This window comes from Mus musculus, chromosome 7 (assembly GCF_000001635.26).
Source record: "Mus musculus strain C57BL/6J chromosome 7, GRCm38.p6 C57BL/6J".
Taxonomy (NCBI): domain Eukaryota; kingdom Metazoa; phylum Chordata; class Mammalia; order Rodentia; family Muridae; genus Mus; species Mus musculus.
The window spans coordinates 43,211,724-43,228,401 of NC_000073.6; the positions used below are offsets into that span (position 1 = coordinate 43,211,724).

At 40.5% G+C, this 16,678-nt stretch overlaps 1 protein-coding gene across 2 annotated transcripts; it reads left to right on the forward strand.

The window, feature by feature from the left end:
- Positions 1-2,315: 2,315 nt before the first annotated feature.
- Positions 2,316-15,529, forward strand: EU599041 (expressed sequence EU599041). 2 transcript variants are annotated; one of them, XM_006540528.2, is made up of 5 exons: positions 2,316-2,424; positions 9,119-9,182; positions 11,852-11,978; positions 12,178-12,238; positions 13,989-15,529. In XM_006540528.2, exons 3-5 carry the CDS (start codon positions 11,945-11,947, stop codon positions 14,608-14,610), a joined length of 717 nt encoding a protein of 238 aa, XP_006540591.1. In that variant the 5' UTR covers positions 2,316-2,424; positions 9,119-9,182; positions 11,852-11,944; the 3' UTR covers positions 14,611-15,529. The 2 variants fall into 2 exon arrangements, with proteins under 2 accessions (XP_006540591.1, NP_001170996.1); NM_001177525.1 differs by lacking the exon at positions 9,119-9,182 and having other exon boundaries at positions 13,989-15,119.
- Positions 15,530-16,678: the final 1,149 nt, after the last annotated feature.

Below are 16,678 nucleotides of genomic sequence, written 5' to 3' on the forward strand. Positions count from 1 at the left end.
ATGGACTGTAAAAATCAATTAATGAATAAAAGTAAATACATTTTAAAATTAAACAAAAAGCATTGCTTTGGAAATGACTCCCAGGATCTCCTTGCCTGCAAATGGAACAAAATCTGTCTTAGCTCTTCTGTCTTGCCTCTTGTGATGGTTATTCTTGGTAGTAAAATACATGGAATTAACTAAAATGGCGACAGTTCAAGTACTGTGAAGGATTTTTCATAATTATATCTTTTTAAGTTGTAAACCCTTTTTTAAATCTGAATCTTTTGAAGTGATAAGAGATATCTTTAATCTAGGCCACAGCTTCTAGTGGCAGACTACATTTATAAAGGTCATTGAAGGTGTTAGTTCTTGCACGCGCTCGACTGGCCAGGAAGAACGACGCTGCAACAGGATCCTTCTGCACACGTTTATTGGGAGAGCTTGATTGTAGAGGCGAAGAGACCTTGAGCCCAGAACTGGTGCTGCTTTTATAGGCCTAGGAGGGGCGTGTCTCACATCCGGATTGGTTATGCACTAAGCCTCATTTGCATGTTCCTCATCTGATTGGCTACTCTCTCTCAGTACCTTACAGAACCTCATTATCATACCTCATTTGCATGTCTCACATCTGATTGGTTATACTCTCAGTACCTTACAGAACCTCATTATCATGCCTGGGCCAGGCAGTGTCTTTGCAAAAAACTTTACTGCATATGTACACATTGGTTGTTTGTCCAATCTTGTGCGTGGTGGCCAGCAGTAGTCAGTGCCACTCAGCAACGGCACATGTGGCTTCCCACAGTTAGTTCTTTCTCCTTGTCTTCATGTCTTACCTCTGACTAGCAAACTCAGTTTTTGAAAAACTGGCCTACTTCTTCCTAATTGTGATATAGACTGAAGACCAGCAGTGTCATCCAGCCACATGGACTGAACCACTACTATATTCTTCATCTGTCCATTTGCAGACAGCCATTGTTGGGCTGGTTGGACCACAGCTTACAAGCCATTCCAATAAATCCACCTTCTACACATACAGAGAGATCTGTTCTATCAGTTTTGTCCATTAGAATACCTTTATTAATACAGCTGTGGGTTTTTTCCTCTTCCCACTAAGGAAGATGTGCTGGCTAGCAATAGTGTTGTGTAGAGTTTCTCATATCTTTCCTGCTTTTCTCCTGGGACTGTGTAAAGTCTGATGCCTACCAGGTGAAACATAGCTGCAGTTTACCTGACCTGACCATGAAACCACAGAACAAAAAATCTTAGTGTTTCCTAAAAATCTCTTGAATTGTTATTATTCTGGGCGCCCTTCCCCTATGGGCTGGATTGTTTATTTCACTGCAAGTTAAATAATGGGCCCTGCAAGCTATCTGCCTTGATTACAGGAGGGAGAAGGGGAAAGTGCTGGAAGCAAGAAGGATAGGGGGTTAGAGGGCAGTCACAAGTGCTACAGAAATGCAAGTCTCTCCAGATCTGGAAATGGTCTAGCTCTGGAATGGAAGCCTGGTAGAACAAAGGAAGAACTATAGTTTTAGCCTGGCTAATGTACATCAAAGCTGTTTGCAGAAGCCTTTCCCTTCCCCCTGCTCCTTGCCCTTTCCCTGCTAATATAAACAAGCCTTTCCCTGCCAGTGTAAAGAAGCTCAAGACTGCCTGGCCCCTTCCCCATCTGAGGGGACTGACTAATGGTCAAAATGTCCACAACTGCCATAGCAAGACTAGCTGTTCTCAAAAATTAGCCATAACAATAATAACGGTCCCTGGGACCCCGGCCTCAGTTTGAATTCTAAGATAAACCGACCTTGCTGACAAAGTTTCTGACATCGCTAGCTGACCACCAAAAGTAATGAACATAAATGTTACTTTGGTAGCCAACAATGATAAAGTTGTGTAACCCTTCCCGCCTAAAAGAAGAGAAAAAAAAAAAAAAAAAAAAAAAAACACCACTAACGAAACTGTACTGTAAGCAATCTGGGTTGACTCTCCCTGAGAGGCTGAGCAATGCTATGTGCATCTGAATAAAAACCTCTTGCCATTGCAGAGATCTATTGTCAAGCTGTGTCTCTGGGGGTAGAGTTCTCAACATTTGGGCCCCTGGGGTCCTAGCACAAGCACTTTGCCGTATCCCATCAGTGCACTCTCACCCTACTTATCTGGAAAATGGTTGGCCCTGGACCAGCAGCATGGTCCAGGAATCACTAAGTGGTGTCCTTTCATCACACACTAACCTTAAGGGAGGTGCTTATGTCACTCCAGACTCGCTGGCCAATCACGGCCTCCAGTCTGACCTGCCAGTCAGAAGTGGAGGCGGGTGCTTCCAGGTGCCTTGCTGCTAGTTCCATGCTGTAGCTGAGGATGCTGGAGTGGTTTGTGTGTCCTGCTTTGTATGCTACTGCTGGGTGCTGTGAGGGGAATTCAGGCGAGCTCTGACCTCGCGACATGGTGAGTATATGGCAGCTGCTTCCAATGGGAAGGGGCAGGCGATTGAACAACTGGAGCGACTATGGTGAGTCCTCCCTGGGGCTGAGTGCGCACCGCGAACCTCAGCTACACAGGGCCACGTGTGAGGTTGTTTGTGGTCTTAGCTGCTCTGAAAAACTCTGCTCTGGGGCTTCATCTGCGCGAGTATTTAAGCATGGGCTTGTATGTTGAAACCTTCTTGGCAAGATGGCAAACACAGAAATGCCTAGTTTCTCCAGTATCTTCAACAATTTTGTTTGTTTGTTTGGTTGGTTGGTTGGTTTTTCAAGACAGGGTTTCTCTATATTGCCCTGGCTCTCCTGGAAATCACTCTGGCTAGCCTCAAACTCAGAAATCCGCCTGCCTCTGCCTCCTAAATGCTAGGATTAAAGGTGTGTGCCACCACTGCCTGGCTTTAAACACACACACACACACAAAACTTTTTTTAAAATCTCATACAATTTTTACACTTTGTTTTAAGATTGTGATGCAAGATATATTTGGAGTTAATATGAGAAAGTTGTAAACGTCACTTCCTGTCCAATATTAAGCTGCCCAGCACTGTTTTAGACTCCTCCGAGTTTATCCCATCATGTAACAGTGTCTGCTGACTTTATACACTGCAGGAAGGAGCATAAAAGACGGTATTCTTCTTAAGAAGCTGACCTGGCATAAGGTATTGCTTGTGCGGGACCTTCCCATCCCAACTTTTGTGCTCTGTACCTTCTGCCTCTCTTCTCCTTTTCATCCTTTGGGATCTTCCACTTAGGACTGTGTCACTGTTTCAGGTCTCTGATGTACTTAAGAAGTACTTCTGAGGTGTCTTTGGTGTGTAAACCTCCCCTCTGCCTAAGTGGCTAGACTTGCAGTCCTCTGTCCCTGTCTAAATTGTTCAAAGTGGAACCTGGAGGCTGAACATAAAAGAGACTAAGGATAATGGCAGCTGTGGAATGCAAGGCCTGTTCTAGGCTGGCTCCTCTTTGAGCATTAACCAGTGCTTGACACATGCTAGTGTTTGGTGGTTTTTGTTTGTTTGTTTGTTTGTTTTTGTTTTTTTTCTTTGTTTGTTTTTGGTTTTTGAGGCAGGGTTTCTCTGTATAGACTTGGGTGTACTAGAACTCACTCTGTACACCAGGCTGGCCACGAACTCAGAAATTTTCCAGCCTCTGCCTCCGGAGTGCTGGGATTAAAGGTTTGCGTCACCACCCAGGGCGACGCATGCTATTGTTAAAGAGATATTTCTTTTTTTCTTTTTTTAGAAAACATTTATTTATTTTTTATATGTAAGTACACTATAGCTGTCTGCAGACACTCCAAAGAAGGCGTCAGATCTCATTATTCATGGTTGTGAACCACCATGTGGTTGTAGGATGTGAACTCAGGACCTCTGGAAGAGCAGTAAGTGCTCTTACCCACTGAGCCATCTCTCCAGTCCAAAGAGCTATTTCTTAATTAATGTTCTCATTGTGTGTAGTGATTTCTCCCTGGGAAGGCATATGGACTCTAGAACTGCTGCATCTTCAGCCTTTTAGGAAAAGGATTCTGTGACGCGCTTTGTTGACTCAGGTGGCCTTGATCCCAGTCTGTTGCTCCCCAGGCAATCAATGCCTTTGCTGTCCTCTTCCTCAAACTTTTTTTTTTCTTTTTCTTTTCTTTTTTTTTTTTTTTTTTTTTTTTTTTTTTTTGATTTTTGAGACAGGGTTTCTCTGTATAACCCTGGCTGACCTGGAACTCACTTTGTAGACCAGGCTGGCCTCGAACTCAGAAATCTGCCTGCCTCTGCCTCCCGAGTTCTGGGACTAAAGGTGTGTGCAACCACGCCCGGCTTTTCATCAAACTTTTTAAATCCCTACATTAAAGGGCCTTATCACAATAGAGTTTTGAAGTGAACATTTTGCTTCCAGTTCCTGGCTATTATAAATAAGGTTGATATGAACATAGTGGAGCATGTTTCCTTGCGAAATATGGAACATCTTCTGGGTGTATACCCTGGAGTGGTATAACTGGGTCTTGAGATAGAACTAGACTCAGTTTTCTGACAAACCACCAGCTTGAGTCCCAGAGTGGTTGTACACGTTTACAACCCTACAAGAGATGGAGGAGTGTTTGCCTTTCTCAATGTCCTTGCCAGCATGTGCTGTTCCTGAAGTTTTCAATTTTAGCCATTCTGATGCATGTAAAATGGAATCTCAGGGTTGTTTTTGTTTGCATTTACCTGATTAGCAACAATGTTGAACATTTATTGAATTGATACTAGGTCATTCGAACTTCCTCTGTTGAGAATTCTGATTAGCTCTGTATCCCATTTTTAATTGGGTTGTTTGTTTTTTTGGCGTCTAACTTTTTGAGATCTTTATAACTTTTAGATATTAGCCCTCTATTGGCTATAGGGTTGGTGAACATCTTTTCTCAGTTTTTGGCTACTGTTTTGTCCTATTGAGAGTTCCTCTCCCTTACAGAAGCTTTTCATTTTCAAGAAATGTATTAACTGTTGGTCTTAGAGCCTGAGCCATTGATGTTCTGCTCAGGAAATTCTGTGTCCTGTACCATTGTGTTCAAGGGTATTTCCTACTTTGTCTGCTGTTAGATTCAATGTAGCTGGTTGTATGTGAGGTCCTTGATCCATCCTGTGCAGGGTGATTCTTCTATACACACTGCCAGTTAGACCAGAACATTTGTTCACCGTGCTTTCTTTTTCTATTCTATGGTTTTGGCTTCTTTGCCTAAGAAGTGTCCATAGGTGTATGAGTTCATTTCTGGGTATTCGATTCCACTGATCTGCCTGTCTGTACTAATACTATTTGGTTTTTATCACTATTGCTATGTAGTACAGCTTGAGATGAGGAAGTGTGATGCTTCCAGAAGTTCCTTTATGGTTCAGGATTGTTTTGGCTATCCTGGGAGCGTTTGTTCTTCCATATGAGGTAGAGAATTCCACTTTCTATTTTTTAAAGATTTATTTATTTATTATATATAAGTAGACTCTAGCTGTCTTCAGGCATACCAGAAAAGAGCTTCAGATCTCACTACAGATGGTTGTAAGCCATTAGGTGGTTCATGGGATTTGAACTCAGGACCTCTGAAAGAACAGTCAGTGATCTTAAATGCTGAGCCATCTCTCCAGCCTGAGAATTGCACCTTCAATGTGTGTAGAAAATTGTGTTTGAAATTTGAGGGGAATTGCATTGAATTTGTAGATTGCTTTTGGTACCATGGCCATACTAACTATGTTTTTTGGTTGTCTGTTTTTCAAAACTGGTTTTTTTGAGTGATGAGCTTGTGTTCTTAGATCTTGTTCCATCTACCAGGCGCGCCTTGAACTCAGAGAGTTCTGCCTGGCTCTGCCTCTCTGCCTCTTAAGCTCTCTGCCTCTGCATTTCCCAGTCTTTAAGAATTTTATTTGTAGCCAGGCAGTGGAGGCGCACAAGCCTTTAATCCCAGCACTTGGGAGGCAGAGTCAGGCTGATATTTGAGTTAGAGGCCACCCTGGTTTACAAAGTGAGTTCCTGGAGAACTAGGGCTATAAAGAGAAACCCTGTCTCAAAAAAACAAAACAAAACAAAAAAAAAGGATTAAAAGAAGAAGAAATTCATTGCTTCCTATTAAAGTTCTTTAATATTGGTTTCTCATTAGAATAATACTTTCTAAATATTTGGCTTCCCTTATGCTTGGAATTAACAGTTGCATTGTACCATTATATACCTCATCCTGCCTGTGTGGTCCAGTGACTTGAAGGCATTCCTGCAACTCTTTCAGGCTTGACCCTTACTAATCTGTGAAATGGAAAAAAGACCACTGGGTGAGGGTCCTCTGACTTCCATCCCTTTTATTGGGCATTTAAAAATGAAGTGGGACTTGAGACAAAATTGACTTCACTGACCAACTCTGATGCTGCTGTATTCACAGCCCAGAGAGGGCTGGGGGGATAAGGGAGGAGTAGCTTTCATGTTTCACAATATTTGGTTGTCATTCACGATGAGTAGTCAGGTCATCAAATTTTGATAATCATTAAAAGTCCTGACTGGCAAATTTGTCAGTTTCATAAACCTGGGCAATCAAAACTCTGGGTAAAGAACTGAACTCATTTTTAGAAACCAAAATTCTGTAGTTTCACCCAGTTAACCAATACAGAAGATATGGACAGACTGGTGTGGTACTTCCTAATAGGAATGTTATTACTCCTGTCTGAAAATGCAGAATCAGAGAGAAAATATACGAGTAATACCTGGTGTGCTGTAATACTTATGCCTACACCCTAGAGAATATTGACCCACAAAGCTGATCTCAACGTTAAAATGATTTTTCAGATTTTACTTAAATCTTTTCCACCTTCTCATTCCTCCCTACTATTAAGCTTCAAACCCTGGGACGAATGACCTATTTAACAAGTCAAAGAGGATCTGGCCTTGAGTTTCTCCCAGCATCCTTCAGAGTCTACCTTTAAGAGGTTAGGGCTGTCATACCACCACCCCTAAAACAGTGATTGAACTGCCCTTCTCTGTGCAGCTCTTCCTGATGTAATTGGGCCATTTTGGTGACCTGGTCCTTTTCTCTACCATTTCACTCCTTTCCTTTTGGTCTGTTCCTCTTCTCCTCCCTCTCTTACATGGCTCATGTTCATGACTACTCTGACCTCTCCAAGATTTCCATGCCTTTGCCGATGTCCTTCTTTTTTTCCCTAATAAACTTACCACACCATTATACCTTGGAGCAGCCACATTTTTTTTTTTTTGGTTTGGTTGTTTGTTTGTTTTCATTTTTTTCCTTTTCCCTTCATTTATCACACCGTGATTTCACATTCATGGCCACTTTTTGCTTTAATCGTTGTTACTGTTGAATTTGACTGAAGTTTGGGTGCAGGACTTACTTTCTATGAAGTAGAGATGACTGCACTGTACACTGATTGTGTCGTGTGATGTTCACAAAGAGGACCTTGTGCCTTGGAAGGAGAACAGGAAGTGTTCTGGTGAGCCCAAAATTTGACTAAAATACATTTTCCCAGTCTAGGGCTCTGTCTGGCCAGAGGCTGGAAGGACAGAGCTAGGAAGGCCTCACTGTCTGAGCCTTTTGATCTTTGATCCCTTAATGGAGGAGCTGTTACTTTCCTGAGAACTGGTTTGGTTGTATTAGCCAATGAAGGACGTTGGGTAAGCCAAGAAATTAGTAGTACTAGTGGGTGGTGGCGTACAGGTTTATTCCAGGATTCTTCTCTAAAGTAGCTGTAGGGAGCTACGAGGGAGTCCAGAAGCTATGCCATGTTCAGGCTGGGAGCCTCTGTCACCAGACCAGGAAGAGCAGGTCCAATTAGCTAAGGAGTGACATGTACTGTGAGCTAGATGGTGGTTTTCTTAGTACATCTGGTAACCTGAGCAAAGGCTCTTGGCCCTTGAATCTCACTGAGTATGTATTCCCTAGTGTGAAGTATCCCTGGCAATGGAAGGGTGTGGTGCTTATAATATCTCTGTCCATGGTACACACAGAAGTATTGATTTTTGTATGCAGTGAGAAGACCACTGGAAACCTGAAGGTCTAGTTTCTAGAAGTTCTGACCATTGCATTCCATTCACTTTTGTGCCATAACTTTTCCCAATAGTTAAGTAACTGGTAGAAAGAAAGTGATAGAGATCATCCTTCAGTAATATTTGATTGGAATCCTTTGAACTTTTCATGACCACCAACTGCAAAGATGTGATTCAAGGAAATTCAACTATTGGGAGTAATACGAGTTTTGAAGATGCAGAGGTTTTCCAGATGTGCCTAGTATTGTGAAGGTGGGCATGTCAGTTTCCACATCTTGTGACAAAATCCATGTGTCAGGAAGTAGATATTAAATTACTATTCGACACGACGTTGTGTACAAATCAGTAGGACTGGGACTTCCTGAAACCTACTTTGGGCCCGAGGATCTACAAAGCCAAACAGAGCTTACCTTTCTGATCACCTTCATTTCCAAAGAGCATGGAATGCCTCTTAGTGTGGAAGAGAGAGCAGCAGTAAGTGGAGAGCCAGAAATATGAGAGTATAGACCCCTCTATGAGTTATTTTATGGGAATTATAAACCCTTTGTACAGAGGTTAAGAGCACTGACTGCTCTTCTGAAGGTCCTGAGTTCAAATCATAGCAACCACATGGTGGTTTACAACCATCCCTAACGAGATCTAACTCCTTCTTCTGGAGTGTCTAAAGACTGCTTCAGTGTACTTACATATAATAAATGAATAAATCTTTAAAAAAATGAAAAATGTCCAATCTACAACTAGAGAGGAATAAGAGCAACTGCTGGGGAAAAGTAAAAACAAAGGCTGCGGTTCTTGGAGAAAAACAACACTAGGGAGTTTCCATGGTAGTCAAGTGCTGACACAGACAGGAGTTTTAAGCATGGTATCACCATTAAAGAGCATGCCATTGCTCTCCACTGAAAGCCGAAGATGGTTCCTAAATGTATCCTGCTAAGACTTGCAGTAATGTAATGATTAGACAAAGTGTTTCAGAGTTCCAGGAAGCATCTATGCAAAAAGTGTTGGAATTGTGGTCCAAGCGCTGCAGAGTCCATCGTCACGACTTGGAAACCACACTTGGCATGATCACTTATCTGGTACTGGTTCTGGAATTAGGAAAGATGAAAAAGATAATGCCATGAATTCTTAGTGTGGTTTTTGTTGTTCACTTATTCCAGCCTTCTATGTTTGAGAGAATCAGAGCTACACTGAGGAGCCTGTAAGACCTTCCTGCATGAAAATGTGAGGTTGAAGCCTGAGTTGCAATTTGAGACCAAAAGATGCTGATCCATCTGAGTGATGAGACATCTGCAGGGACCGCTGTGTGTAGGGAGTGGAAGTAACCAAAGAGGAAGATTTATGAGAAGTTGAAGGAGCAGGGCCATCTAAGTCCTTTGAACCTGATCTGCATGAGTCTGAGACACAGCTACAGGATTGGGTGTTTGTCCTGCTGGGGTTCTGTCTTGCTTTGGTTTAATCTTCTCTAACTTTATAATTCCTGTCTTTTGGAATGGGAATATGTAGTCTATGCCACTGTATGCTGGAAAGGTACAGATTATTTGCTGATTTTACAAGATGTATTAGTGAAGAGACTGCCTTGACTGTCAACTGAGAGTTTGGACATTTGAATAGGGTACATGTTGTTGCAGAATATGGGAACCAGTAAAGTTAGACTATAAATATGTTCATCCTGCGATGACCATGAACTTACAGTGACCAGAGTCAGAATGCAGTCAATTGAATGTAAAATCTTCCTATCTGTGATGATGCCTTTGCACATCATTTGTCCTTAATAACTGTTTGCAGGGAAGTCTTTGAAGCTTGTGTAAGAGGAAAGTTTCTAGATGAAAGTCCTCCTTGAGGATAGGATTGGAGTGTTCATAGACCCATTTCCTGTTCTTTGTGTCCACTGGTTTGTTGTTAAAAGTGACCAGTCAGCTTCTTTCTCATGCTGTCATCATATTGACTCTATCCATAAATCAAATATGATAGTGTAGAAGCAATTCCCATTCAGACCTACCTGATTTTGCTATGTCTAGTTTTTATAGTTTTAATTTTGTTGGGTTTTTTTTTTTTTTTTTTTTTTTTTTTTTTTTTTTTTTGAAGACAGGATTTCTCTGTGAAATCCTGGATGTCCTAGAAGAGTTATGTAGACTAGAATGGACTTACATTTAGAGATCTACCTATGTGACTCTTCTCGGCAGAGATTAAATATGGGTCAAGATGCCTGGCTTTTATTGTTTCAGGGCCGGGAATGGATTTTTTTTTTCACATGACAAGAATGTATGGTTGTTTTGTGTTTCAGTTACATCTTGAATAATAAAATTTGCCAGAGAGTATTATTCTAATTCCCAGGATGGCACTTAATTGTGACATTAATACTGCCTGATCCTTCTAATTCTTTTGATTTTAAGAGTGAGACATTTTTCCTACATGTTGTCTTTTTTTTGAAATTTTGAATGACTATGAATACATATGCACCTCTGTGTGCTTGGTCCTCACTATAGTCAAAATATGGCCTCAGAACTCCTGAACTCGGAGTCATGAAATAGTTCTGAGCTTCCATGATAAGTCCTGCAATTGACTCCTATATCTAAGACCAGCAAGACATATTAAGCCCGTGCCATCTCTCCTACACTATGTTGTTTATTTATGAAAAACATTTACTTTGCTAATGTTTCCATTTGTTCATTATAACTTTATTTATTTATTATATGCACCTACACTGTAGCTGCCTTTAGAAACAACAAAAGAGGGCATCACCTCTCTTGAAGGATGGTTGTGAGCCAAAATGTGGTTTCTGTGATTTGAACTCAGGACCTTTGGAAGAGCGATCAGTGCTCATAACTACTGAGCTATTTCTCCAGCCCTTTACGTTACATCTTATTTATGTCACAGTTTAAACTGCAGAATTTCAGGATCTTGGAATATGAAGATAGAACAATTACAGTGACTATTTAATTCTTTGTAGGAAGTTCACTGAAAACCTCTGAGGTTCTTTCTATCTTTCTTCTTTGGGTTTTTATTTTGTTGTTTTCATTGTTGTTGGGTGCTTTTATTTTGTTGCTTTTTGTTTTTATTGTTGTTGTTGTTTGATAGATTTTTTTTTGAGACAGGGTTTCTCTGTTATAGCCCTGGCATTCCTAGAACTCACTTTGTAGCCCAGGCTGGACTCTAACTCAGAAATCAGCCTGACTCTGCCTCCCAAGTGCTGGGATTAAAAGCGTGATACACCACGCCTGGCTTGTTTGATAGATTTTTGCAGCAGAGACAGGGTCATAATGAGTAGTGCTGCCTTTCTGGAACTTGTTTAATAGATAAGATTGGCATTCAAGTCAATGAGATACACATGCCTGTACTTCATGTACATTTCAATTAAGGGCATGAGCAAATACACCCAGTTTTTTGTTGTTTATACTGATTTTTCAGTCGTGTTAATCCGTCCCCCCCCCAACCCCTCTCTATATTTTAATTGGCATTTCTTTTGCTAGGGTATATGCTCTTCAAAGAGCACAGCATTCTCAAGTGAACCTCATAATTTGGTTTTCTTTTTTTTCTTTAAAAAAATCTTTATTATTATATGTTAGTACACGGTAGCTGTCTTCAGACACACCAGAAGAGAGCATAAGATCACATTATGGATGGTTGGAATCCACCATATGGTTGCTGGGATTTGAACTCTGAACCTTCAGAAGAGCAGTTGGTGCTTTTAACCACTGAGCCAGTTCTGCAGCCCCATAATTTGGGTTTCATAATTTGGTTTGAAAATGATTTCATGATTATAGCAGGATTTCTGTGTCATGGGCTATGTGTGGGGATTATCAAGATCAAATGAATATATTGTCAGTGAAGCATTCATTACAGTATTATCACTATCACACTTTGTGTTGTACATATGTATGGGATTTTAGGATGCATTGACCTTTGATGATGTGCATGTACACTTCACTCGGGAGGAGTGGTCCTTGCTGGATCCATCTCAGAAGAGACTTTACAAAGATGTCATGCTGGAGAACTACAGGAATCTCACCACTATAGGTAAACCTGAATTTTCCTTTCAGTTTTAAAATAAGGTGGGGGGACAGCTGATTTCTTTCTTATTGATGCCCTTCTGTAATCTTGAATGAGAATAAGGAAGAATAAGGCAGATAAAGCAAGCATGTTTCTAAGGCTTACTGAAAATTGTGGCTTATGGACGAATTTCCAACAATAATTATTTTCTGGTCCTATATTTTAGGCTACAATTGGAAAGATCATAACATTGAAGAACATTCTCAAAATGATAGAAGATACGGAAGGTAATTTTTTGTGAAATCTACTTCTAATGAGCTTCTGCAGAAAACGTAATGTGTTCTCTAAGTTTTAAGGAGAAGCAACAGTATTGTCTTTTACTGCTTTAGGTTAGTTTTTGAGCATTAGATTCTCACAACACCAAGTACCTTGATTCCAGGCAGCTGATAGATTGTTGCAATGCATTCCTCTATCACAGTATTTCTTAACAGATATAACTGTTTGAATCGTATCAGCATTAGAGCTATACAGTAGCACTGCCATTCCATGTACATTCACACCAATCAGATATTGCAAATTGTACACACACTGAATATGTGTATGTCCAAAATCTTCTACTGAGCAAATAGTTCGTGGTTAAGCTGCTGTTACTCATATTCTTGTCTTAAATCTGATAAGTTTAGTGAGAGGGGAAGTTTATGAGCGTTAAGGATGTTGTGCTGGAGAAACCTTGCTCCCTACCATACGAGGAACAAAGTCAAACTGTATGAATGTAAGGTGGAAACCCTTTATTTGTTATTCTTTTAATAGGTATGTCATATGTCATACTGGATACAGGCCATATGAGCAGAAGGATTTTGAAAGAAACAGAGTATCTCTCTTTCCTAGAACTATTTATTAGATCATAGACGGTTGCAGTAAATCTCCAACCCAAACAGGCTCCGGCAATGAAATACAACTCAGTTAATATGAACACATGCTGTGGGCCTAGACTGGGCAGACCTACTGCTACTCACTCTACCATCTTCTCCATCCATGAGAAACCTGCGAACTTGCAGTTTCTCCAGGCCATGTGCTTCTGCTCTACTTTTCTTCTTCCTCCTCCTCTTTGTCCTCTCCCTCTTTCATTTTCTCCTCCTTCTTTCTCCCTACCTTCCACTTAACCTTCCCTTTAATGTGCTGAATCATCAGCTCTCTTTATTTTACAAATTAAGGTGGGAAGCAGGTTTACAGGAAATCACATGAGGGCTGACTCATTCCTTGTTCACAACCACTCACAGGAGAATGTAATTATCATCAAATATAATTAGCCAAGGTCTATCCACAACAGTATATGATAGGCCCCACTTTGAGGAGACTTTCTGAATGTGATTCAAGTTTATAGTCACTTAGATTTTCAGCTTCATTTGGAATACAACCATAAAATTATACTACAGAAAATCCTATGAGCATTAAGAATGTGGAATTTTTGATTGTCCTTCACTTTTCAAATATGATATGACTCACAGTGCAATATAATTTTGAACACAATTATGTAGATAAATCTGTGAATTCATGCAGTTTTCTTCAAGTATCTGAAAAACTTGATGTATCTAAAGTCTGGTGTAAAAGTGAGCCATGGAATAAGTGCCCCAAACCTCACAGGTATCTTCAATGATGAAAAGAAACCCACAAGGAAGGGGAACACCAAGACTGTAAACAATGTGATAAAACATTTTTTTCATAGATTCATTTTCTTATTTATTTTATGTATGTGAACTCACTGTCAATTTCTTCAGACACACCAGAAGAGGGCATGGAATTCCATTAGAGATGGTTGAGAGCCACCATATGGAAGCTGGGATTTGAACTGAGGACCTCTGGAAGAGAAGTCAATGCTCTTAACAGCTAGGCCATCTCTCTAGTCCCGTGATACAACCCTAAGATCAGAATGTACCCTATAATTAGACCAAAATTTAAAACTAATTTATACAGATAGAAAGGATTCATCATTGTAATTAATGTAATAAAATTTTCATGTCCCAATTATCATTGCAGGCACAAAATCACTCCTGCTGGAGAGAAACCCTATGAATATACACAATGGGATAAAGCCTTCAAATATCACAGTCATCTTCAAAAGCTTGAAAGAAACCAAACTGGAGACAAAAACTCGGAAGTCTTTCAACATAGTAAAGTGCTTACATGTCAAAGTACTCTCCAAAGAAATAAAAGAACAGATACTAGAGAGAAACCCTACAAATGTAATGAATGTGATAAAGCCTTTTTAAAGCTCAAGTATCTTCGACTACATGAAAGAATATATTCTGGGAAGAAACCCTATGAATGTAATCAATGTGGTAAAGCCTTTTTACATCCCAGCTATCTTCGAATGCATGAAAGAACACATACTGGAGAGAAACCTTACCAATGTAATCAATGTGGCAAAGCCTTTACACGAAGGAGTCATCTTCAAAGCCATAAAGTAGTACATACTGGAGAGAGACCCTACATATGTAATCAGTGTAATAAAGCCTATCCACGCAAGAGTTGTCTCCGAAAACATGAAAGAACACATACTGGAGAGAAACCTTACAAATGTGATCAGTGTGGTAAGGCCTTTACACAAAGCAGTCATCTTAAAACCCATAAAGTAATACATACTGGAGGGAGACTCTAAATATGTAATCAGTGTGATGAAGCCTATTCACACCCGAGTCATCTTCCAAAACATGAAAGAACACATACTGGAGAGAAACCTTATAAATAAATCAGTGTCATAAGTCATTTATATCTCACAGTCATCATCAAGCTGATGAAAGAATTTATACTGGATAGAAACCCTACAAATGTAATGAATGTGATAAAGCCTTTTCACAGCCCAGGTATCTTCGAATACATGAAAGAACACATACGGGAGAGAAACCTTACAAATGTTATCAGTGTGATAAAGCATTTCCACAAGGCAATAATCTCAAAGTACATACAAGGAGGCATATTGGAGATATCCCTATGAATGAAATCAATGTGGTAAAGCCTTTGTATATGACTAATCTTTTGGGATCCATAAAAGAACAGATAATGGAGACTGGAGAGAAACATTACCAACATAATCAATGTGGTAAAGCCTTTGCAGAAAGCAGTCATCTTCAAACCCATAAAGTACTACATACTGGAGTGTAACCTCCCCCCCTCAGCTCAAAGTCTTCCCTGCAGCTCCAGAACTTCCAGACCATGATACCACCACGTGTTAGCTGAGGTATAACCATGCCATAATTTCTATTCTCCATGTTTTAGTCCATGTCAGCCTAGGTCATGTAGACACCTGTCCAGTATAAACACACAAGCACACATATGCACACACACACACAAAGAGAGAGAGAAAGGATTTGCATGAGGAGCATGGGTTTTGCTTCAAACAGAATCGAAGCATAGTCTATTTAGAGTCCAGTGCTAGGAGTCATCAAGGTAGACAATCAACTTTTGGAGTCACCATTATGAACAAGGACCTGAAAGAGCCAGGGTTTTAAAATTTCCCAGCCTGTATTAATACTGTGTATGTGAATGAAGGGTGATCACATTGGTGGGTATACTATTTGGGGAGGTTTGCTTCATCGAATAAATATTGAATTCCCAGGTTGGGGACACTCTTTGTAAATATATCCCATGCATTTGCCCAGTGAAGTCAACTCAGAATTGAGAAGAAGGCCATTGGGTGTGGCTGTGTATTTGGTTGGTCAAACATATCTTTTAATGTCATTCCCTCTACTAGGAAATCACTGCCCTTATCTCTTTTTTATTTGAATGAACACTTTTTTAAATATGTTTTTAATTAGGTATTTTCCTCATTTACATTTCCAACGCTATTCCAAAAGTCCCCCCATACCCTCCCACTCCACTTTTTGGCCCTGGCGTTCCCCTGTACTGGGGCATATAAAGTTTGCAAGTCCAATGGGCCTCTCTTTCCAGTGATGGCCGACTAGGCCATCTTTTGATACATAGGCAGCTAGAGTCAAGAGTTCAACGGTACTGGTTAGTTCATAATGTTGTTCCACCTATAGGGTTGCAGATCCCTTTAGCTCCTTGGGTAATTTCTCTAGCTCCTCCATTGGGGGCCCTGTGATCCATTTAATAGCTGAGTGTGAGCATCCATTTCTGTGTTTGCTAGGCCCCGGCATAGTCTCACAAGAGACAGCTCTATCTGGGTCCTTTCAGCAAAATCTTGCTAGTGTATGCAATGGTGTCAGCGTTTGGAAGCTGATTATGGAATGGATTCCCGGATATGGCAGTCTCTAGATGGTCTATCCTTTCGTCACAGCTCCAAACTTTGTAACTCCTTCCATGGGTGTTCCCAATTCTGAGAAGGGGAAAAGTGTCCACACTTTGGTCTTCGTTCTTCTTGAGTTTCATGTGTTTAGCAAATTGTATCTTATGTCTCGGTATCCTAAGTTTCTGGGCTAATATCCACTTATCAGTGAGTACATATTGTGCGAGTTCCTCTGCTCTTATCTCTTAATTAATCTTATTCTCCAATATCTTCTGGTCATTAAGAATGTCTTTCCTTATTTCACAATGCTACTGATTATTTCCTGTATAGCAATGTCTCCTGTATCTCAGGCTTAGTTTTGCTAAACAGGTTAGGATGGCTTTGAGCATGCAATCCTACCTCTGCTGGGAGGACAGTCACTCTTGCAACTTCCCTCAGGCAGGCTCTTGGCTCATCAGTGAAAAGGAAATCTATACCAGTG